General features: G+C 41.8%; 2 protein-coding genes across 5 annotated transcripts in view; one reads left to right on the top strand and one right to left on the bottom strand.

Moving 5' to 3' along the window:
* SEPTIN8 (septin 8) overlaps window positions 1–6,183 on the top strand; it is an 86,775-nt gene extending 80,592 nt beyond the window's left edge. Inside the window, exon 11 of one of the 4 annotated variants that reach the window (XR_016281783.1) lies at window positions 5,127–5,215. Coding sequence is in view for 2 of the 4 variants with exons in the window: in XM_089530830.1 (XP_089386956.1) it covers window positions 5,127–5,292 (166 nt within the window). In the remaining 2 variants the exon portion in view is untranslated. Of the gene's footprint in view, window positions 1–5,126 lie in introns of all 4 variants that reach the window. The other 3 variants (XR_016281778.1, XM_089530839.1, XM_089530830.1) reach the window with 3 other exon arrangements.
* Window positions 6,184–6,397: 214 nt separating this feature from the next.
* CCNI2 (cyclin I family member 2) lies at window positions 6,398–23,020 on the bottom strand. Its single transcript, XM_089530869.1, has 5 exons — window positions 22,800–23,020; window positions 13,904–14,058; window positions 11,954–12,088; window positions 9,922–9,996; window positions 6,398–6,583 (listed from the first exon to the last, which is right to left on the bottom strand). The coding sequence occupies exons 2-5, from the start codon at window positions 14,015–14,017 to the stop codon at window positions 6,407–6,409; spliced, it is 501 nt and encodes a 166-aa protein (XP_089386995.1). The 5' UTR covers window positions 14,018–14,058; window positions 22,800–23,020; the 3' UTR covers window positions 6,398–6,406.
* Window positions 23,021–23,672: the final 652 nt, after the last annotated feature.

Below are 23,672 nucleotides of genomic sequence, written 5' to 3'. Positions count from 1 at the left end.
TAGCTATCTGATTTGCCAAACACAGATCATCAGAAATCTGACAGGGATGGGCAAGCCTGTCAATTTTGCTTTCTTTGGTTTTTTTTTAAATCATAAGCTCTTTTTATCCTATTTATGAGGAAGTTTTGATAGATTCCTTTATAAATCTAACTGAACAAATGCTCAACCCTCTACAGCTATCTAATTCAATAGGTACAACTACTCTGAACTGGAGATGACTGTGTAGTATGTGTCTGCCATGTAACTGCTAAACCTGAGAAACATCATGGGGGGCAAAAGAAACAGCAGATTTGATTCAGCACCAGAATCATGGTTGAATACACACACAGTCAAAGTCTTAGCTCAGCACTCCAAGTCCTAACCTGCACAAGCAATTAGGTCAATTGTTTTATCCCACATTTAAGGTTTTTTTTAATTTCACATTCTTCCGCTCAAATTGATTTTTAAAAATTGCAAATTTGGGGAAACCTTTATACACACAAACTAGATGAAAGTTCAACCACTCCCATGACAGTGATTAGAAATACAAGGAGGTTGACAACCTGACAATTGGACTGTGTCAAACTGTATGTGGGAAAAATGGTTCAGGTATATTTTGCATATGCCCAAAGCAACATTTTTAAAATGCAAAAATAAAACAGATGCTTGGGGTGCTGAATTCTGTACCATTCCAGAGCTGCACATCATAAATTAGGAATGAAAGAGCTGTGACCCTTTCACGTTGCAGTGCAACTTCTATCATCCCTGGGAGTTGCAGTCTGACAAATTCTGGAGGGGCACATCAGTAGGACAAATGACATAAGACCCCCTTTTCAGAGATAAGGAACAGAAAATGTTTCATCTCTACCCCCACCCCATATTATGAAGCTACAGTAGCTAAAGTAGCTAAAGACTGCTCTTTTCTGCTTTGTGACAGTCAAGCTCTTCTCATCTCACTAGCAAGCATATGTCATCTTATATTAATGCAGGTCTATGCCATGTATCTATTCGAACAGTCATCTACTCAGCTGGATAAATGATGTATGGTCTTAGTAATTTTTCATTCACACCTGAGTCACACAAACCCCTGACTGTATGCCTGGCATCTTTTTTCCAACAGAGCACATATAGGCATGCACCAGCAGACCACCTCTGACTTGGCACACGACTGTAAAACAATCATTTTAATGGATGCTAGTGGTGTGCGCCCTGACTAATATTGATATTAATAGTATTAATAGTATTAGTTATTATTATTATTATTATTATTATTATTATTATTATCACCTTCATCATCATCATCATCATTTCTTACCCACCTCTCTCCATGGATCACTATTGTTCACATCTTTTTGTGGCACAGTTTAATTTTAAGCTGAGAGCAGCAAACCTGTGGCCCTTAAGAGAATAGACTCCAACCCTAGTTCATCCATCACCACTGGTTATACAGGCCAGCCTTGATGGACACTAGCCTCTGAAAACAAATGTAAGATTTGAGATTCCCCACACCTAATTTACACCCAGCTCAGACATTTTTATCCAAGTATTGATCTGTTTGATTGCTGCCTGTTGTATCCCTGAACCAACATTAAAATATCAGGTCTACCATTTATTTATGCAGCTAAGCTAAGGTGGCTTGTTACTTGAAAAGAGAGCTACCCAGCTCTAGAACTAATTTTCAGAATTTATCAGCTGTTCATCAGTAACACCCAGTAGTTTCATGTATGCAGGAGAATAAAGCCATTGTCAGAATAGAAACAATTCTTAAAACTGTCCTGAGTAAAAATTTAGCAAGTTTCCCTTCTGTCCTGGAATTATGTTTGACCTGATACTTCTAGAACATGACCTGGCCTATTGAATGTTGATCCCTGAGGTATTATCCGTGTATAGCTCTAATCTTTATCTTCTACCCTGATATGACCAGAGCTTGATATGAACATACCAAAACAAAACATGCATAGTGTAGTAATGCAGAAAGCAATTTTAACAATTGAGTGTTACAAGCTAAAAAAACAGGCAGTGTTTTCTAATAAAAGCTCTGCTAACCTTTGAAATATTAGATAGCTTTTGGAGCTATCTGATCCCTTGTTACCATACAGACATCAGCTAGTCAATCTGAGGGGCAGGCTGCAGTGGTGGACAAGTGCTGTTACTTTCCTCTTGCCTATGATAATCCATACCATCCATATCGGTGGTCTGCCCAGCTTCTGGCATCCCATCTTCATTGTACAGGCACTTGAACCCATCAAAAAAATCATCAGTCTGTGTCTCCTCTTCCTGGGCTTTGGCTCTAAAGCCAGACCAGTTTCCCTGGGCTTGTGAATGACTTTGCATTGTCTTTTTCATTATGGAAGAACAGCAGGGTAACCTTTCATCTAGGTGAGTTTGGATGCTTCGATTTGCTGGGTTGAAAATATAGACGGCGTTGGTTGACTGAAAGCTCAGGAGCTGCTGATCAACAAGTTCTTTACAGTGGATGAACTGGGCGCTATCCATCTGTAATACAATGTATCAACAAAACCATTTTCCCCAGCTTCTGAAATTATTAACTTATTGTTTTCAGTATTAACCAATACGCTGTTGTAAGGACATGAAAAGGAAAGATGGTCGCTCTAATATTTCCAAGTAAGCAGCTATTTGAAATTATTCAAGTCATCATTCAACTTGGGGCATGTGTACAGAGTAGCCACTATTAATTAATTCTGCTGCATATAGTAAATAGGCAGTCTGTACACACCAGATGTGGGCAAGACACAGCCTCCAGATGCTGATAGATTACAACTCCCGGTTGCCTCACAAGAACTAGAACTATGTTGGCTAAGGATGATAGGAGCTACACTTTAACCCAATCTGGAGGGCTGCTCTTCCCCATGTACACTCTGTGATTGGGTTCCAATGAAGCATGAAACTGATTTGCTTTAACCTCTGAAGTTGAGCCTGCCATAAATCCTAATAGGTTTTTTTGTGGTCAACAAACCAAGTGCTGCAGCCACAGATCAAAATTATTCTACAAGCTACTGTTTGTGCTGACCCTGCCTTGCTAGAACGTCTGAATCCATAGATCACCAGTAAACCACAGTTAAGCTTACCAGTCTACTATTAACAGCTACTTTACCCATGGAGTGAGTACACTAAACTGATAAGCAGGTGAGAAACTAAAGCAGATAAGCAGCTCACAACCATGGTTTCCCTGTTGTACAACAGGATACTAAAACAATGGTGCAGGGTCTTAGCTATGCTTAGCAAAAAATCAAATCAGTTTCATATTCTGCACCGCAATCAGATTCTACAAGATGGTCAACAACAAATGGCATTGTACCAATAGAATACCTGATGGTTTGTAAGCTGCCACAATGCAACAATCTTATCAAAATACTTAAATTATGTCCTTACACAGACGTATCCTCTAGAACTGGGGTGGGAAACATGGGGACCTACACATGTTGATAAACTCACCATTGGCCATTGGGTGGTGGTGGTAAAAACACCTGAATGGCCTCATGATTTTCATCCCTACTACTCTTTAAAATCTCTAACAACTGCTTGAAGGGCAGGAGGAAATCGGCAGGAGAGACCACAATGGGGAAACATTTGCTCTTCTGGTGTTACTGGACTCCACTTATCCCAAGAATAGGAATCTATAGTGCAGTAGCACAAAGACCTGAAAAATAAGGCAAGGTGCAATGTTCTATACTACACTATGGCTGATATCCTGTTAATGAATTTAATATTGTTAATGAATTTTGATGACATAGATCAGCTCAACTTTCTGGTCATTGCAAAGGTTGGAATTCTGTTTCACCCACTGAGTGTCCAAAATCCCACCCAATCTCTACTTGTAAGCTGCATAGCTCCCCTCTTACAAGCAGTGTAGCTCCCCAACTCAGAGAATGGGTTGACCAGCAGGGATGTGTCCCGCTATTTTACTATATCTGCACACCCTACAAGGGTGTCATCTACAAGGAGGGCCCAAGGTTGCTTGGTGGTCCCTGCCAATACCTGTGGCAGCACATCCAACAAAAGGGAAAGCGCTTGACATGTCCTCACTGATCCCGCTACTCTCTGGCCACAAAGAAATAGTTGTGTTGGGAGGGGGGGTGTCCTGCTTTCAAGGTGGGTTTGAGAGGGTTAGGATTGGAAGATATAGTTCCAGAAACATAGATATGTGATACATGTATGTCTCCCAATGCTGCATCTAACCCATATTGTTTTATCAGGGTTGGTAAACCTCTGCAAATGTTGCTGTAGCCCAATTTCCCTTGTGGAGTCCATCAATGTCTGAAGTGGCAATGGTTCTCCAGCCTAGTTTTACAGTACTGACTGTCAGAACCACTGATCTATTCTTCCCTATTCAGACCCATGGAAAACAATAAATTTATTGATAACTACAGTGAACCCATGCAATACTCAGGTGTGCCATACACGTGGAAGGTAAGCCCTGTTTAAAACAATGGTGACTGCACGCACCACCGTGCATAGGAGCATGTGCCCATTGTTTTAAATGGGGCTTGAGCATATGCGTTTTTCCATTTATGTGGGGTGGGTGGGTCCAGAACAGATCCACCGCGTATGGGAAGGGTCCACTGTACCAACACGTCTAGCAATTTCCTGTTTTCCTTGGATCTCAGTTAGAGCTTGGCTTGTGAGCTGGCCACTTGCTATGAAACCACGTGAAATTTAAATGCACTGTAACATGACAGGTTAAAGATTAGAGTGTGATAAATCCCCCACATGTGAAAAAATGGTTATTTTAATGTTTTGATGAGAACATCAAGCGTCCATGTTGGACAATTCTGAAAGTATGTTCTACAACAAGTGCAATGTCATGAATGTATCACTTAATCCAGTAATGGACTTTCAGTGGCCATTAGTATTCATCAGGATATTAACTCCCATTAAACTAACCCAGAGTTCGTACTGCACAGAAACAACATCTTAACGCAGAAACTGCATCCTAACACAAAAGCTACATCCTAATAAGCATTCCTGAGAAGTATAAGTTTAAAAACATGCAAGTTTTTTTTTCAAGTATTGAAAACATTTGTTATTGGTTTATCTTTTAAAAATCTCTTTATAAACAAATCTTTCTGTGGGCCTCAGATTTATCTTGCAGAGCCTGCTTTGACTCCTACCTGTGCTTTTTTTAGCAGATCAGTTGTCACAGGAAACCAGTCAGGAGTCAGCCTCTCCAACTCCAAGGTGATGATCACCAAAGCCAATGTGGAGCCCTTAAACTGCAACACTTGGTGGCATGCCATACAGTGCTGTAGCTGTCTTGTCAAGAATGCAACATGGCGGGAAGGATTCCTCTGAGGCAGACCATTTAGTAGATGGGGCCACTTGGATATCACCATGGCATGGAACTGGAGTGAAGAGAAACATTTATTTATATTATATATCTTTCTCTTTAAAAATACACCCATAAAAAGATATATATTTAAAAAGAAACACACCAAGACCAATGTGAACAATGAACTTTGTACGTTTTCATATGTCATTGACCAGAAGTGCAAACCAATTCTTATTCATGGCAGGAAACCTCTTAACTTTGTTAAATATATTTTTGTTCTACTGTTACCATTTGTGTCGTATTTGCCAAATATTGAAATGTTTAAGCTTATACTGAATGTAACTAATTCTGAATTCATTGCATTGTTGCAATTGTAAATTCAGACCCTTTGACTTCTCATTTGTTATAATTAAGAAATAGGTGATATTGAAGCCAGCAAAAAAAGCAAACAAGGGTGGGGTGTATAATGATTGACAATGCTGGAAGCAGGTTTAACCCAGCCTTAATGTCCAGGCTGTGACTAGGTCTGTTGCCTGAACCATCTCCCACCAGGATGGAACATGAATCCAACCTTTGCCATAAAGAGATGAGCTCTGAGACATTGTTCTATCACATGATTTTTGCCTTACTATATAGCACATGCTAACTTCTTAAAGAGGAGTTTTCTTTCTATAAATGTTAAGCAAATAAAATGTGAATTAAGTGCCAGATCAGAATGATCTATTTTGTCTAAATATGAGGGTCCAGTGTGTTCATGCAGGGTGAACAAAAGAAAGCTGATCTGAGATTTGTGAAATGTAGCAAAAATTCTGAAAGCTTTTAATGTACAGTATTAAGAGTACAGAGTTAGAAATATTTTTGCAATGTGTATTTAAATCAATAAACAAAAGATCCCTAGGAGTACAGTTGGAATATCCTTACAAAAAGTCAAATATTGTCCTTTCAAAGTTGTCCTTTCAAAATGGGAATTTACATCATTTGGAAATCAAAAGTTCAGCATTTGGAATGGAGGGGTGTCCGTACAGAAATTCTGTACCTTTCTGTTAATACACTTCAAAAGAGTTGCAGATAGTTAAGAATGTGTGGCCTGAGGCTAACTAGAAGGAAATGTATGTGCACCCTTGGTGTTTTCTAGTCTTATTTGGTGCAAGAAGCCAAACATTCAGTGCTTACAATGTTTAAGAAATCCATTGATGTTGCTGTGTAAAGATCCCAGTGAAGTTTATCCAGTATAATTCTTTCCATCCTCAAAATCTCAGCTGGAGAACATTTACAACCACTCTGCACTGCAAGCTTCTTCACTGATGGTATTATCTATTTTGAAACAAAAGAAAATAATAATAATAATAATAAAAGCCAAATTCCTATGAAATTTTGTGTGGTGTTATATATATATATATAATGTGCTGAAAAATGAGGAGTTGCTTTTTAGACTACAGACCTTACTATCAGCCTACACTGGGTTTGAAATATTTTCTGTCAGAAATGTAAAAATCCAAATGTCTCCCACACTCCATTTTATAGAACAATATTCATAAATGTTTTAATAAAACTAATTGACTCCCCTTATTGAATTGCCTTACGGGCAAGAGGAACTTCAGCTACGTGATCCAGACAAAGGAGGAAGATCAGAAAGGTTTTGCTACAACTAGACTCTGTTTTCAGAGATTTGCCGATCCCTGCTGTAATCTTCCTTGCTTGTTCATCTTCTCTAGTCTATTAATCTAAAAAAATGGTGAAGAACCTGTGGCTGTACAAATATCACTGAGTAACAACCTTCTTTTTACTTTGGTTTTAATGTTGTTTGTTACCTGCCTTAAACAGTATTATTTTTCTAGATGAAAAGACATAACAAATAAATAAATATCATTCCTCCTCATTAAGTCCCCGAGGATGAGGAGAAATAGAGTCCAGGAATTTCTGGTGAGCTACAGGTTTCCTCATCCTAAGCTAAAGCTTGTTCATTTGTGGTTTTATATTTTTGTTTTAAACAGTAACCTATATATGTATAAAGGCTGGGTGAAAATCCTTGAAAATTCTGATGAAATCTGCATCTAATCTACATGGTAAAGATGGGGAAAAATATTTGAAAATAATGCAAAAGTGTCTGGGTGACACTACTTAGGCTGAAAACAGATGGCCCTAAAGGGGCGGAATCACACTGCCCCTTTGTGCACCGGATTGGGGCCATGGCAACCACATGCCACGGCCCCAATCTGGCCTTTTCCCTGTGCAAAAAGGAGTGGCACTGGGGAAAGGGCAACCTTTTTGTCGTTACTGCAGCTCCTCTCCACTCTTGTGGCATGCGGTGTCTAATCGCTGCACCACAGGAGTGTTCCCAGTCTGCTTGCCATCTGGTCAGGCAGGTAGCGTGATTCCAGCTTGGGGGCGGAGCCATGGCATGCAGCGGCCATGCCCCCATGCCACCCCCAAACTGCCTCTTATTGTTGGTCTGCTTTGCCCCAAAGTCACATAACTAAGGTGGCTATGTAGCTAGGTAGATCATACAGAATCACAACCAGAGAATAAATACTGATCTTGTTCAAAAACTGTGTAGTTTTGGAGACTCTCTCACAGCAGAAAGAAAATTATTTGTTGCTAAAAATGCTTTCCTTTCCTTTCCATTCCATTCCATTCCATTCCATTCCTATTTATTTATTTATTTATTTAGAACAAAATTAACAAAGAATTACTATCCTACTACATGGCAGATTCCACTTGATGTCTGTTGGTAAACTGCTTCCTTTTTCTCACTGTGACTACAGTCATATGGCATAAATCAGACCTAGCCACTAACACTGTACTTTAAAGGAAAGAGTAAGAAAGGGAAAAATTGTTATTTTACAGCCCAGTCAACTAAACAACAGAGTTTATAGGAATTTCATGAAACCAGGTGAAGATTATTCTACAAACTGGAATTTAGACAAATGATTCTGCAGCATGTTTGTTTCACACACAACTGCAAAATGGAAAGAGCACATATGTGACACATGAAGACTAAATTTAAACCTAGTGCTTGCTCTTAAAAGATATGATACTGGGTGGAATTCTCTATCATGATCTACTTTACGTAACTTTTTGTATTCGTAGCTACCATAGAAGAGGTACTCAGGGCTTATTTACATGGGCAAATTAAATCAGTTTCCTCCTGCCCTCACTGTGACCTATCTACATGATGCAGAACCAAATATCTGATTTGAGTGTGAATTGTCTGCACAACATGCAGCCAGTTCCACACTGAATATACCTTATCCCTGCCTTAATATGCCTTTTGCTTTGGATTTTGCACTCTGTAGTGACAACAGGCAGCTGTCTACACACATGTCTCTGTGTTGCCGACCGCCACAGCAGGCATGATCTGCTCCCTCTAAAATCACACTGAGGCACCCAGCCATGTAATCAATGCTGGGCTTTATTTCTGACATAAGAGAGAGAGGGACCTGTACCAGCAGTGGTACCACCAGGCAGGACATTGGGACACATATATAGATGGCCACCCAGCACTACTACAGAGTGCAGAGTTAATGGAGGGAATCAGGCAGGTCCAGGCCAGAATACTCCCCGAGTTTTAAGTGAATTGCAATCATGTAACAGGATACCAGCAAGAATGTCCTGTGGTACATAGGGCTCTACTACCATTGGCACCAGCATCGCTTAACTGATGTTCCTGTTGTGCATTGGGCATTCTGTCAGCTCACCTATATAGTAATGTGACAGCAGTCTCTTACTAGAGATGGATGTTATAGAACTGTCCAGTTCTAATTCCCGCAGATGTAAGTCCACGTCTGAAGATGTAAGGCCCCAACAGCATTCCAGACATTTTTACTACTAAAGGGCCAATTTTGACAGTCCAAAGGATTAGTAGCCTTACTGGCCATAAGAAAAATTCTAGTCTATACAAAGGGTAGTGCGTTTTATAGCAAACAATACATCACAAAATAATATACAAACTTTCAAGTTCTGAAAAGTGCCTCATGTTAGTTGGTTAAAAAAAAAAAGCAAGGATGTTGAAGCCATTTAATCATAGGCTGAAGAGGGAATGGACACATAGTTAACAGATGTTAAAATTGGCATCCATCTATTAGGTGCTATCAAGGTTTCAGATTACTCCTAAGACTGCTGGGATGATGAAATGTACTGGGGTTGATCCTACATTTCTGGAAATTTAAAATCCAGTTGAAACATTTATTAAAAAAAATATGGGATCAACCATTGTATGCTTCTTTGTCCCAGCAATTCCAGGGCAATCTGACGTCATCATAGCACTTAACAGATGGAAGATAGTTTGAATGTCTACTAGTTTGTCCCACATTTCATTTTAAGATTATGACTAAATGCAGACATTTTGTGTTTATCAGCTACTCCTTCCATCTGGCACCCACTACTCTGTTTACAATCTAAACTGAGGAAGAGTTCTGTAGAATTTGAAAACTAGTGCCTTATTTTGTGAGAACTACTGTAGGTCAATATAACTCTGCACATCTGATATACTGACATATTTAAAATGGGATTGCAACAGACAGCTAGTTTAGTGGGACACCTGTTTTTCACAGAATGATGCATATTACACAGACTACCACAGTAGGTTAAGCCATTGTAGCTATATCGTGACAACAAGGTAGACATTCTTATCATATTTAAACCAAACATACCTCATCTTCTTCATTGATTTTTGCTGCAAGAACCAGGCATGCTATTGCAATGCATCTGAGATATTTCAACTGTGTCTAAAGCAGACAGGTAAATAAAATGAGGAAAATAATAAAATATGACACCAAAGTGGGGGAAACAACTTTATTTATTTATTTATGTATGTATGTATGTATGTATGTATGTAAAGTATTATAATCTCTCAGCTTGCCAGGGCTTCAGAGAAGCTGCACAATAGATAAAACTAGGTGAAAGCATTCCTTTAAAAGATATTAAAGAAAATTTGAATAATCAGTTTTAAAAGTATATAATTAAAATGATCCAGAACAATACTGCATCAACCACCTGAGCTGCTAGTGTGGCATGTAATGAGAATCCCAACTGTAAAGAGGAAGTTTTGCAGCAATACACTTTGAAGCTACACTGTCCTATGCAGAATGCCCTTGAGTAATGCACGATGGAAAGGCATAATGTAAAATATTCAACCACTTCTGATTTTTTTCCTCGTTTCTGGTTTTTGGTTGTTGTCCTTAACCTCTTCTGAATCCAGGATCATGAGGAATATATAAATGAGTAGAGTGGAATCCCTTTATTTCCAAAGAAAGTAAGGCATGAGGTATTGTTCAAGCCTTGCTCATGCTTCAGTTGATGGAGAAGCTGCACACACACCCATTACAGATGCTGCTGAATTCCAATTCCCATAAGCCTTTGTCAGCCCAGCAGATGGAGAAAGATGATGAGAACAGGTGGAGGGTCCAATGTTCCCAAGCCTGGAGCTATGCCATAATGTGAGTAGAGGTGGCACATTGACGTAGATCTCAGCTAGAGCTTGTACTAGGTATATGTTGTCAACACAATTTCAGTTCTATGTCACCAGCTACCTGCTCTCCAGAGCCAACCCCTGCAACCCACCTTTTAAGTCCTATCTCCAACATGGCCATTTCCATGTTTTTGTAGAGCAATGAGATTAGCAGAAAGACACTTCCAACGATTTTCCTGTAGCTGGATGCACTGCAACAGGCATCTTCAGGGACTTCCCAGAGGTACCTAGGGACAACCAGCTACAAGCAAATAGCTGGATGTGTCTCCACTGAACCCCCTGCTCTCCAATGACACAGAAATGTTTTTTGGGTTTTTTTGTGGGAGCTGTGTCTCTTAAAATGTGTTTGTGTGTGTGTGGGGGGGGGGGGTTGTTGCTGTGTTTTCAGTAAAGAATTCTGACCTCTGCAACAATTAAAAAGTATGTTATAATAGCCTAAGTTGGACCTACAGTACTTTATTTTAATCACTAACAGGCTGCCATCCATTATTTCCTGAGGCCAATCTTCATTTTGACATTACTGGCTGGGAATTTCAATTGAAAATAAAAGTTAAAATGAACAAACAGAAAGTCCTATGCACAAGAATACAAAGAAGACCCCTAATTCTTTGTAAATGACAGTCCCAAGTTGTCTTCTAAGGTTTTCTCTCAAATGAAGGAGAAGTACTGGGCTGTGCTCACTGCTCCTTTGCTTTCTGTTCTGTCTTTGCTGCTTAGCTCTGTTGCCTCCCAAATGCTGGATCAGGGAAGCCTGAAGGAGGAAGCCCATTCAACACACCTGGTTTAGACCCCTTGACAGAAAGGAGACCTCCACAAGTACAGCTGACTTCTTCCTTCATATCTTTTCAGTTCAGAACATGAAAGGCAGCAGGGCCAAGTGGCATGGACATGACAGATGGCAGTACCTGTAAGTGCATGCCTACCCTACCACTTAATAAGAGGCTAATTACATGGAGGACAAAATAGGCTTTACAATTTATCATCTTTTTCACTATGGGTAAATTTGTGGGGAAACTACAGGGAAGAAGCCAAAGAGATACAACCCAATACATACAATAAGCTTCACTGAAATCAGTGAGACTTTTTCTGGATACACACTTAGGACTGCACTGTATGTTCAACTCCTTGAGATTTCATATATTTGTATGTCGCAGCCAATGAGATCACCATAATATTATCAATTCTTAATAAAAATGATATGCAGAGCACTTTACCTTCACTGATGCCAGCAACCGGTTCAGAAAGCTGACAGCCAATGCAAATGTTTCAGAGCAAAACTGAAACAGTGCATTCAGTTCTCCGATCCACAAAACTGCTTTCTCATAATACAAGGGAGAGATGTCTGTACCCTAAAATGGAAGTAGGAAGTTAATGCAAACACCAAAGCATTTGAGATCTGCAAGGATTAAAAAATAATCTTTGTCAGTAAGGCTAGAAATATATTGCATTATTGTTTAAATTCTAAGTTGCTGCATAGTTGTTTTGCACACACATCTTATAGCTGCTCACTGTAATCAATGTGCAATGCTAATTTCCATATGGAAGACGTTTTTGAGATTTAATGTTTTAAGGACACCTAGGGTCTCTTCCCCAAGTGGAATAGGATAATCAGTGGTGTAGTGGTAATTTTTTAAATGCTTTCCCCCTCCCCATGACATTTCCCAATAAGAGTCTCAAAATGCAAGCAGCTGCACTGATTCACATCAGAAAACCATTTCTGGAAGTTTTTCCTTCCAAGAGCAGAACATATATAGCATTACTGGGTTTAACTATCCATTTTAAACCATGCCACTTCAGATTACTTTTCTTTAGAACATGAGTGGGCAAAGTGTGGCCCATGGGCCATGTATGGCCTTTGAGGCCATTTTGTGGCCCCCAGAACCCCATAGGGGTCAATATTTTAAAAAATGATTGCAATATGGGCTCTAGGGAATGGGGACGAAATTTCCACTATATTTGGAAACCCCTGGCTCCCAGAAGTAAAAAAAAAAAAAAGAAGAAGAAGCTCCCCTCCCCAAAATGCTTTTGCATCCAGATGCCCTCTAGGGGGTGTGTGAGGAGTTTCCACCACATTTTGAGAGTCCCCTAAGACACTATAGGCCCAGAAGAGGATTTTTAAAGAAGGATTCTATGATTCTAGGAAGTAACTTCTCATTTACTTTTTTTTAAAGATTTATCTTGAACCTCAGATAGCCCAGGAAGACCCCAAATCACAGTGGGGGAAAACCGCAAAAGGGCATATGGGTACAAAAATATATATTTGGAGGAGGGAGGTGGCAGGAAAAGATGTGGTGATGAGTGTGTAGGCTTTTGCCACACTGCAAAATTAATGCAGTTTGGCACTGTCATAGCTCCATCCTATGAAATTCTGGGATTTGTAGTTTGTTGTGGCACCAGAGCTCTAAATTCCATAGTATTAAGCCATGGCAGTTAAAGCAGTGTCAAACTGCATTAATTCTCCAGTATAGATGTAGCCATAGAAGGCTCATGCAGCCCCTTAGCTGTCCACAGTTGCCCACCCCTACTTTAGAACAAGAATAACTTACAACAATATACTTTAATTGAACCAATCCAGCCTCCCCACTCCCCTCTGTATACTGTATACATAACTAAGTTCAGAGGGTACAGAGAAGCAGAAGGGAACTGGGAGAGGACATCATTCCCTTACTAATCTGAATGTCCTGCTGGCTCTACTACACCACTGAAGAGGATAAAAGGTAAGGGTAGCCAATGAAAGTGAAAACAGGGTCTCTAGTTTTTCTCTAGACTCAGTCTTAGGAATGAGTCTGTTGTGCAAATGTTATTAAATGTATGCAACATATTAGATGTCCATCTATAATAAACACTGGGTCCTTAGTATCCATTGAGGTTTAGTTCCAGGACCTAATGTAGATAACAAAATCCGTGGATGTTCAAGTCCCATTAAATACAATGGTAGAGTAAAATGGGGTCCCATATATAAAATGGCAAAATCAAGGTTTCTCTTTTGGATTTTTTTTTAAAGTTTTCAAGCTGTGGATGAAGAATCTGTGGCTACAGAGGGACGACTGTATGCCATATCATGATGGATTTGCATGTGGATGCCTAAGGACTGGGAAGCAGGACTTTTGCAGGAGAACATTCATCATAATTAATCATTTCAAAGGAAAGCTAGAAGAACATACCTTCAATGTGAAATTGTGGACAATTGGCACCTTCCAAATCTTTGCCTCTCTTGCTAGAGCCCACTCCAGTGCCAGGGCAAGTTTCTCACTCTCTGGAATCCCTGCACACTTCATACTAGTTACTCAACTGGCTTCTGTTAGACAGGAGCCACTACCTGCAACCCAAACAATAAAAGCAACAATAATTATTATTTTATTTCCAAATTGCTATCCCATCAGCAAATAGATTTCCTCAGAGCTGAGAGGGAGGCATCTATCCCTCCAGATGTTGCTGGACTGCCATTCCCATTAGCACCAGATAAGAAATAGTAGCAGATGTACCCAGCAACATGTGAAGGGCCACCCCTTCCTAGCTCAGATTTAGGTGATAGTCAAACAGAAATGAGCAAAGGCATATAAAATACATGGATTAGGAGTCTGAAGCCTATTCTGTTTTTTCAATATGAGTAGGATATCTAACCAAGATTCAGCACTTAAACATAATTTCCTGTTATGTCTGAACTTGCTTTAAAACTGGATTCTGACCATGGCTTGTTTAGGTGAACTTAATTATAGTTCCCTGTTTGGATAATGACTTGAAGGCACACAGCAACAAACAAATTTGGATGGAATGGGAGCCCATGTTTAAGTGGTTTTTGAGGAAAATTACTGAGTTACTCTGTCACGGCACTAAAAAAGAAAAGAAAAAGGAGGAGGGAAGAGGAATCTTGCAGCACTTTTAGAACTAACTGAACTGGTTTTTATGGGTTTTCACAGGTATCAGTTCATTTTTTCAGATACCCTGATAAGAGTTATATTAAAATCACAGGTAGGTTTTTACGTATAGCTTCACGGTTGTGGGAGTGAGACAGAGTGTAATAGGATGCAATATTAATAATAGTAACAGAATACAACTGTAATAATAGTGTAATAAGATAATATTAGTAGTAATATGAGTATAATTTATCCTAATACGCACTATCCCACTCCCACAACCATGGAGCTATGCTTAAAATCCCATGGCTTTAATATTATTCTATCAGGGCATCTGAACAAGTGAATTAATTACCCCCCCCCCAAAAAAAAAGCTCATGCTAAAATACATCACATAGGGTTCAGCTAACATGCTGAATAATGCAGTTTGACACCATGTTAACTGCCATGGCTCCATCCTACAGAATGCTGGGATGTGTAATTTTGTGAGGCATCAGCACTCTTTGACAAAGGTGGTTAAAGATCTTGTAAAACTACAACACCAAAGATTCCATAGGGTGAAGCAACAGCACTTAAAGTGCATTATTTCTACATTGTAGATGCACCTCCACCACCACCCGCCCTGTTTTGACTTTTTATGCCATGTCTAGGCCCTGGTTGGTTGTAGCACATACAAAGGGAGTGAATATTCATAGCCTGCTTTATGAAGCTAGAATTTATGCCCTCCCATTTTATGTTCACACAACCTATATTCCACCATACAATGTACTGCTACATTTACAAAAAGTTACAGTGAAGTAAATTGTTAAAGGAAGTGAACAAAAGTATTATAAACATATGCAACATTACAGTGTGTTACAATATACTCTGCATAACTACATCTTGTCTTTGAAAACTGGTGACTCTGATTCTTAAATAAATTTTGTTTAAGTTGTATCCACCATGCCAAAACACTTTCAAAATCTGGTCTAAATTCCACTCTGTGAATATTGTGGTTGCATCTGCACTGTAGGAATAATACAGTTTGACACACTTTAAGTGCCGTAGCTCCATCCTGTGGAATCCTGGGATCTGTAGTTTTGCAAGGTCTTTAGTCTTTTCTATCAAAGAGTGCTGGTGCCTCACAAAACTACAAATCCCAAGATCCTGTATGATGGAACCATGGCAATTAAAGTGGGATCAAACTCCATTATTTCTACAGCGTATATTCTCCCTTATTGAGAGCATTGCCCCTCTCTCTTTTTCCTTTGTGGAGCAAGGCTGTTCCCTCTATCCACAACAAAAGCAAGGTTTCTCCTAAGAACATAAGAGCAGTTATGCTGGATTAGATCAAAGGACTATCCAATCCAGCATTCTGTTCTCACAGTGGTTGACCAACTGCTTCTGGGTTGTCCACAAGAACACAGGAACAATAGCAGATGTTGTTGTTGTGTGCCTTCAAATCGTTTCTGACTTAGGGCAACCCTAAGGAGAACCTATCATGAGGCTTACTCCTGTACATTAGGTCTGTACAAGCTACTAGGACGACTGGGGCCAGCACATCATAGCGCTATGGAGAAAATGGGTCTCTCTCTAAAACTAGGGAAATAATAATCTGTACACATACCAACCTAAAGGTCAAGCAACTTCAGAGTACAATTCACCACTTCTGGAGCCCTGAATAGCAGGGTTTAAACATGCAATATGAATCTAAGCAAATGGATCGTAAATGGATAACCAGTCCAATAGCTACAGATCCAGGGGATTATAAGGAACAGAGGGCCCTACAGCTTGTAAAAACATTGCAAGACCCTTGAGTCTAAGACAATTATATTATCCTGTGTAACATCTATGGAGCCAGAGAAGTGTAGAGGTTTGCATGTTGGACCAGGGTTCAAATCTCCTCTCAGCCACTGGGGGAGCTTGGGCAAGTTGTACACTCAGTCTCAGAGGTAGACAAAGGCAATCCCCTCTATGAACTAACCTTGGCAAGAAAATGCCCATGATAAAGTTGTCTCAGGTCAGAAATGACTTGAAGGCACATAGCAACAAAAAAACGTCTGTTACTCGGCTGCTACAGGTGAGTCTCCGTCATCCAAAATGCTTCAGATCAAAAGTGTTTTGTTTTTGGGATGGGATGGGTTTTTGTTTGTGTTTTAATACCGTATTTGCACACACACACACACACACACACATATATATATAATGGGATATCTTGGAGATGGAAGTCTAAACATTACATTTTTCATGTTTCATTCATTTATGTTTCATACACCTTACAAAAAATATCCTGAATAATTTTTTGCATGAAACAAAGTTTGTGTACACTGAACCATCAGAAAGCAAACCCATCAGAAAGCAGAAAGCAAAAGTATTACTATCTCAGCCACCCATATGGAAAATTTTGGATTTTGGAGTAATCGGATTTCAGAATTCCGGATAAGGGATATTCAACTTGTAGTAGTAACAACATCTCAATGGTCTATAAGAGGACATTGTCCAGCCAAATTTAAGCACCTTATCTCCCAATGTTTCCAAACAGAAACTTAAACACACATTGAAGTGTGTATTTGCACATGTAAATACCTCAGACATAACAATGCTAACTTGATTGTGAGTTTACAATGCCAGCAAAGAATGTACAATCTTAAAAAAGGCTGGTCTGCAAAGTGTGAAGGCAAAACAGTAGGACACTTGACAGGCTCCAGTCTTTAGTAAAAGCAATCAGGAGTCCTGTAGAAACTTAAAGCCTTAGGATACATCAATGGCAACTCATCAGGATGCTCTATATCACTCTCAGTATCAGATGCAGTGTTGTGTAGTAGTTTGAGTGTTGGACTAAGACTCTGACGACCAGGGTTCAAATCCTGGCTTTGGCCATGGAAACCCACTGGGTCACCTTGGACAAGTCACACTCTCTCAGCCCCAAAGGAAGGCAATGGCAAACCCCCTCTGACAAAACCTGCCAAGAAAACCCCATTATAAGCTGGAAACAACTTGAAGGCATACAACAACAATCAGAGACAGGGTGTCTTGAGAAGAGAAGAAGGAGGGTGCTTTTCAGTTTATGACTTGTTTGTGGATTTCCCATAGCCAACAGACTGGCCACTGTGTGAAGAGAACATTAGATAAGCCTTTGGTCTAATCCAAAATTGACCTTATATCCTTATTCAACCACAAGTTCCCACTAAGTCATGAACATTCACTGGGTGACCCTGAGCCAGTTCCACTCACACTGCCTGATCCCTCTCACAGGCCTGTTATGAGGATAAAATGGTGAGGGGGAGGTATATAAACCACCCTGAGCCCATTAGAATTGTGTGTGTGTGTGTGTGTGTGTGAAAAACTACAAAATAAATAATAAACTCAATATATTGTGAAAAAAGCTTTCCTGGACCTTTTTTCTTCAAAGTAATTCCACTGATAGCTGTGGAGCTACATCATGGGAATTCTTGGAAAGATTTGCAAACTCCCAACCCAGTATCAGCTCAAAGCAAGGGCTAATATTCACATTTTACATGGCACCATGAATACATGGCAGTAAGCATGAAAGGGTGACATGCATGTAGCAATATATAATGAACATGTTTCAGGGATTCATGGGCATGTGTCAGGGACACAAGGTAGCCTCAGAGAGCCTGACAAGTGCCCCAATGTCTCCACACTTTGCATGTTCATTGCTGCAAAGTGTCCACATTTTCATATGTTTCATACATTACCATTATCCTTATGTTTACCTGCTTATCTACGTTTGTGTGGAAGACCTGTTTCCCTTCAACTTCTCTTTGGCAGGTTACAAACTGCCGAAAAGCGGCGCTCTGCCGCTGCCACCGGTTGCTGCGTCTAGGAACCGGAGCAGCCAAACCGCACGGTTCCTGGACGCAGCGAAGAAGCATCAAAATGGCACTTCTTCTTGCGCCCCGGATGGGACGCCGCGAGGCGCTACTCGCGCACTCGCGGCATCACATCCAGGGCGCGACGTACGGACGCTAAGCGTCCAGCACATAAAGACGGCGCCGCCTGTGTGTATAGGACACTGCCATCTTTACGCCGTCGTCACGTGCTAGGGGTGAGGCCAGTATGGACGCTAGGTGCTTGGCCAACCCCTAGCACATGACGGGGACGCCGCAAAGGCCCGTTTGTAGCGGGCCTTTATGACCTTTCTTGAGACTGAACTTACCACCCCATCACCACACCAGAATGTTTTGCATCTCTGTGACAATTTACACTTTGCTCACCTCCAAATGCATATGTTTGTCTAAATAGGCTTCATGCATCTAATGAAGTGGAATGGAGTCCATGAACGCTTAGGCTAAAATCCCATCTCCCCACCCCCCCAGTAAGTCTGTGAGGTGCTACAGGCTTCCTTTATATCTTTTTATGCTGAAAACAGAACTATAGATGAATATGTCTTTCTACATACTGATGTACACAGAATGGTATGTAAACTATGAATTGGTTCACCATAGTCTCCATGGAATCGTAACCACAGCAATATTATTAGAGCTACTAAAATCTTCATTGTGCCCAGAGAATTCTTTTCAAATTTGTTAGCAGAAAATTAGGTTAGAGCTTTCACACTGTACACTTATAGTTCTTTGATTCCACTTTAACTGTCATGACGACATCAGTGGTATCACTAGGGTTGGTGTCACCCCAGTGTGGTAATTCATGCTGTCATCCCCAGGCTGTCAGGCATCATGGTCCCCCCGGCTTGGCCAGTGGTCCCACAGAAGTAGATTGGGCCACTGTGGAAGAGAAAGGATCTGGTCAACTTGGCACCAGCAGCCATTGGACTGGGGCACCCAAAGGGACCATCCTTGTCCCAGGAAATTCCAAGCTACCATCCTTATTCACAACTCCTGAAGGGGTCCAGGCACTATTTGGTGAAGGGAGCGCCCTCCAGGTTTTTGCTGTAGTGTGATTACAGCTTCCAAGCTGTCTTCCTTGCTGTCTATGGGCGGGCAGACCAGGTACTCCCCAGAACCTTGTCTCTGGGTGTCCACCTCCACCTCCATGGAGAGGTGCAGCAATAAACACTGGAAAGCAGTTCCTTCCCACAAGTGCACCAGGGAAACCCCCCCTCTGAGATGTCACCCAGTGCGGTACCCCTACAAAGGCCCCTAGAATAATAAATAATAAAATATTTTTTTTATTTCTATCCCGCTTTTTGCCAGGCAATCAAAGCGGCTTACAACAGGTTAAAATACAGACATATATACATAATGCCCCCCTTAAAACAAGATTAAACAATGTAAGATTAAAAACTACATATTAAAACATCCTATAGGATCCTAGGGTTTGTAGTTTGATCAGAAGCACCAAAGGAGTTGCCAGGCTGAGGAGTCTAAACATTTGACCACAAATCCTAGCATTCCATAGGTTGGCATCTTGGCAATTAAAGTGAAATCACAGTGCTGTGATCAGTATGCAAAGGGATCTTGTAACACCTTTAAGACTAACTGAAGGAAAGTTGGTAGCATGAATCTGAGGAAACAGGCTCAGTTCTATGAAAGCTCATGCTATCAACCTCTCCTTTCCAGTTAGTCTCAAAGGTGCTGCAAGATCTGGTTCCCAGACTAGTGTTGAATTCTAGTGTTAAGATTGTGTGGGGTGGAAGTGCTTCCACTGATATGGAGAGCCAACTGTACTTCTGTTACACACCAACCCATCCAGCACTGGCATATTTATGGGGTTTGTCTCCTCTTGATTTTGGTTCTATGTCAAAAATAAAACATAAATAAAACTGTAACTGCCCAGGGAATTTTGTTAAAGAGCAGTCTATAAATCACCTAAAGTTGCTAAAGGGCAGTCTATCCCCTCTGCTGGCTTAAGTGCAAACTACTCAACCATGTAAACAAACAAAGCTGTCCCCTGTGACAAACTGCTGCACCCACTGCCCTTATAACTTAATAAAAGAGAGACGCCAAGGAAATGAATAAAATTCCAGGGTTGCCCAGGGGCGGAGTGTCCTCACACACTGCAACCCTAGTATGTGGCAGTGCCGTAATCATGGAGCCCTCCCATCTACATAGGGGCCGCCATGATTACATCACGCACGCACCGCATCCAAACAGCGCAGGCACATGCATGATGTCGCTGCGCCACCCCAGGCCGCATGAAGCCCCAAGGACACCCCTTTTCCATGCCAAGGAGAAGCAGCATTTTGCCGCTTCTCTGTGGTCCAGAAAAACTCTGGACTGGGGACACAGGGCTGCCCGTGAGGCTGCCCTGCCCCCAACCCGGAGCTAAAAGGGGTGGTATGTACCACGCCTAAGATAAGAAGGGGTGACTTTTCCATACTCTCCAAGATTTCATAATCTTTAAAACTGAGACCTGTGTGGACAGACAACATCAATGTTTCCAAGATGGCAAAAGTGATTAATGAGGAAACAGACACAAGCAAGGATTGACTGCAACAGTTGCTTTTGCCTGGGTCTCCTGGGAAGGGCAAGATTCCAGCCTTCCTCTCCCCTCTGCTGAGTTAAGTGCAAACTACTCAGCCATGTAAACCCATCGGGTGACCTCGGGCAAGTCCCATTCTTTCAGCCTCAGAGGGTGGCAATGGCAAACCTCCTCTGAAGAAACCTGTGATAGTTCACCTTAGGGTTGTCGTAAGTAAAAAGAAATGACTTGAAGGCACACAACAACAAACACTTTTGCAATCTGAACTGAGTTTGCAGCAACTGTAGTATGCCCAGGATGAAGGGAGAAATTGGGAGGAGGGACAAAATGGGACATTTTAAAAGCAGCTGAAAAAGTGGGATGGCAGATTGTCCCTGTCAAACTGGGGCAGTTGGAGTGTACAGTATGTTGTTCCTGAGTGCTTCCTGTCTAAAGCTCCCAAAGTGCTTTCCCCAGCAGGAGCAGATGAAGACAACAAGGAGGCCAAGACGGTGGCCTGCCTTCCGTTTTCACAAAACCCAAACAACAGGAAGCAAAACACGTGACCTCCTGCATGCCAGCGGTGGCACGTTCACAAAAAAAAAAGTGAGACAGAGAAGGAAGAATAACAAACAACAGACATAGAATTCAGAGACCTGGCCCTGTTAGTCTGGGATATCAGTATGCAAAGGGAACCTGCAGCACCCGTGAAAGTACTAACTGAGAAAGAGGTTTTAGCATAAGCTTTCCTAAGACAGAGGTATAGCCATACAGCAGAAATCAAGCAGTTTGACCCCATTTTAAATGCCATAATGCTATCCTACAGAATCTGGAGTTTTGTGGTTTGGTGAGGCACCAGGGCATTCTGACAGATCAGGCTGACTACCTCATCAAACTATAAATCCCAGGATTCCCACAGGATGTTAAAGTGGGGTCAAACTGCTTGATTTCTGTAGAAGAGCAGTTGGTCTACCTTGCATCGAAGGAAGTAGACTTCAGCTGCTTCTACACTGCAGAATTAATGCAGTTTGACACCACTTTAACTGCCAAGGCTCAGTACTATGGAATTCTGGGATTTGTACTATTGTGAGATGTCTTCTTTGTTAAAGAGTGCTGGTGGCACAACAAACTACAACCCCCAGGGATTTTGTAGGACGGAGCCATTGCAGTCAAAAGTGGTGACAAACTAGATTATTGTTGCAGCTCTTTGTCTATAAAAGCTTGTTGCTATAATGTCTTTTGCACAACGAGTCTCAACACAACAGACTTTTCGGGCTGCATTCCCACTGAAGAAATAATCCAGGTTAACACCACTTTAACAGCCACGCTCCTGGGGTTTCTAGTTTGTTGTGGCACAGAGAAGACTACATATCTCCCAGAACTGCACATCTTAGGATTCCACAGCCTTGAGCCAGAGCAATGTCAAACTGGGTTATTTCTGCAGTGCGGAATCAGCCACGGAAAGCGTATGTTCTTTTGCAGAGTGTGTCTCAACACCACAGAAATGCTGACCTTTTGCAAAGGCCTCAGAAAGTGGGCAAAGAAGAGAAGCATCCCAAAGAACAGGGGGACCAGGACCTAGCCTACATTTCATCCCGTGTCTGTCCGGGAGGAATCCCCAAAATGTCCTCCATTTTGAGCATGACCAAGAAGCAGGCATGGCCATTGCTAGGAGTGTTTTGAGCTCTCTCTTTTGGTTTTATTTTATATTTTGGCCAGGTCCTCCATTTTTGAGGCGAGGAGGACCTCTGGGCCCCCTGACAAAGAAAGGGTCCCGAGATGGAGAGCATTCCCCCCCCCCAAAAAAAAAAGCCCCTCTTTTCCTGGCAAGGGCTCCTACCTGCCTCCCTGCGAGGAGGAGCAGGCTGCTGGGCCAGGCATCCGGGGGCTCCCCCTCTGAGTCTGGGGCTCAGCCTCCTTGGGGGGGGGGCATGGGGGGAGGGGGCTTGCTTCTCCTCTCATGCTCTCTGGCTTCCCTGGGCAAAGGCCCAGCAGCCAAGCAGAGGAGGGGGCTGCTCCAGCAGCTGAAGGAAGGGCCTCAAGCCCCAAAGAAGCAGCAGAAGGAAAACATCCTCTGGCCTCCCAGGGCAGCCAGGGGCCCCACAGCCAGGACTCCCGCCCCAGAAAGGCGGGCTCAGACCGCCCCAAAGGCTCCCAGGCTGCAGTCCCTCCCGCCCGCCTTGCTTGCATTTGGGAGGATGCCAAGGGGCTGAACGGCGCCAAATGGAGGGCCTTGGAAAAGAAATGGAGGACCTGACCAAAAGAGAAACCTCAAAACACTCATGCCAAGCCATGCTTCTGTAGGCCTGCTCATAATGGAGGACGTTTTGAGAACAGGAGGCTGAAATGGAGGACAGGTCCTGGAAAAGGAGGGCCTCTGGTCAGCTTGACCCATCCACACACAGACACTCCTTGCAGCTCGAAAGGTGTCCCTTTCCTCAAGTCATGATGGATGGTTGTTGTTGTTGTTGTTGTTGTGTGCTTTCTGGTTCTTTCTGACTTCTAGGCGACCCTGAGGCCAATGAAGCATTTAGAGGCTTTTCTTGAACAAGAGTTGTTCAGAACGGGTTTGCCTTTGCCTCCCTCTGAGGCTGAGAGTATGTGACCGGCCCAAGGTCACCCAGTCTGTTTCCAAGTTTCCAAAATCTTTGTCCAATGCTTAAACCACTGACTACACCACTCACCAAAAGCAGAGGAGGTGCAAAGACATGGG

The sequence above is a fragment of the Sceloporus occidentalis genome, unplaced genomic scaffold (genome assembly GCF_023333645.1).
Source record: "Sceloporus occidentalis isolate IW3139 unplaced genomic scaffold, rSceOcc1.0.p SCAF_1, whole genome shotgun sequence".
Taxonomy (NCBI): Eukaryota; Metazoa; Chordata; class Lepidosauria; order Squamata; family Phrynosomatidae; genus Sceloporus; species Sceloporus occidentalis.
This window is presented reverse-complemented; position numbering and strand designations above follow the sequence as displayed.

Bases quoted from the DNA above. Each gene is read 5' to 3' on its own strand.
- CCNI2 (XM_089530869.1), bottom strand. From the start codon at position 14,017: ATGAAGTGTGCAGGGATTCCAGAGAGTGAGAAACTTGCCCTGGCACTG. The intron at 9,997-11,953 runs GTAAAGTGCTCT...TGTCTGCTTTAG, and splicing joins GGTTGCTGGCATCAGTGAAG to ACACAGTTGAAATATCTCAG. The intron at 6,584-9,921 runs GTATGTTTGGTT...GTTTCAAAATAG, and splicing joins AAATCAATGAAGAAGATGAG to ATAATACCATCAGTGAAGAA.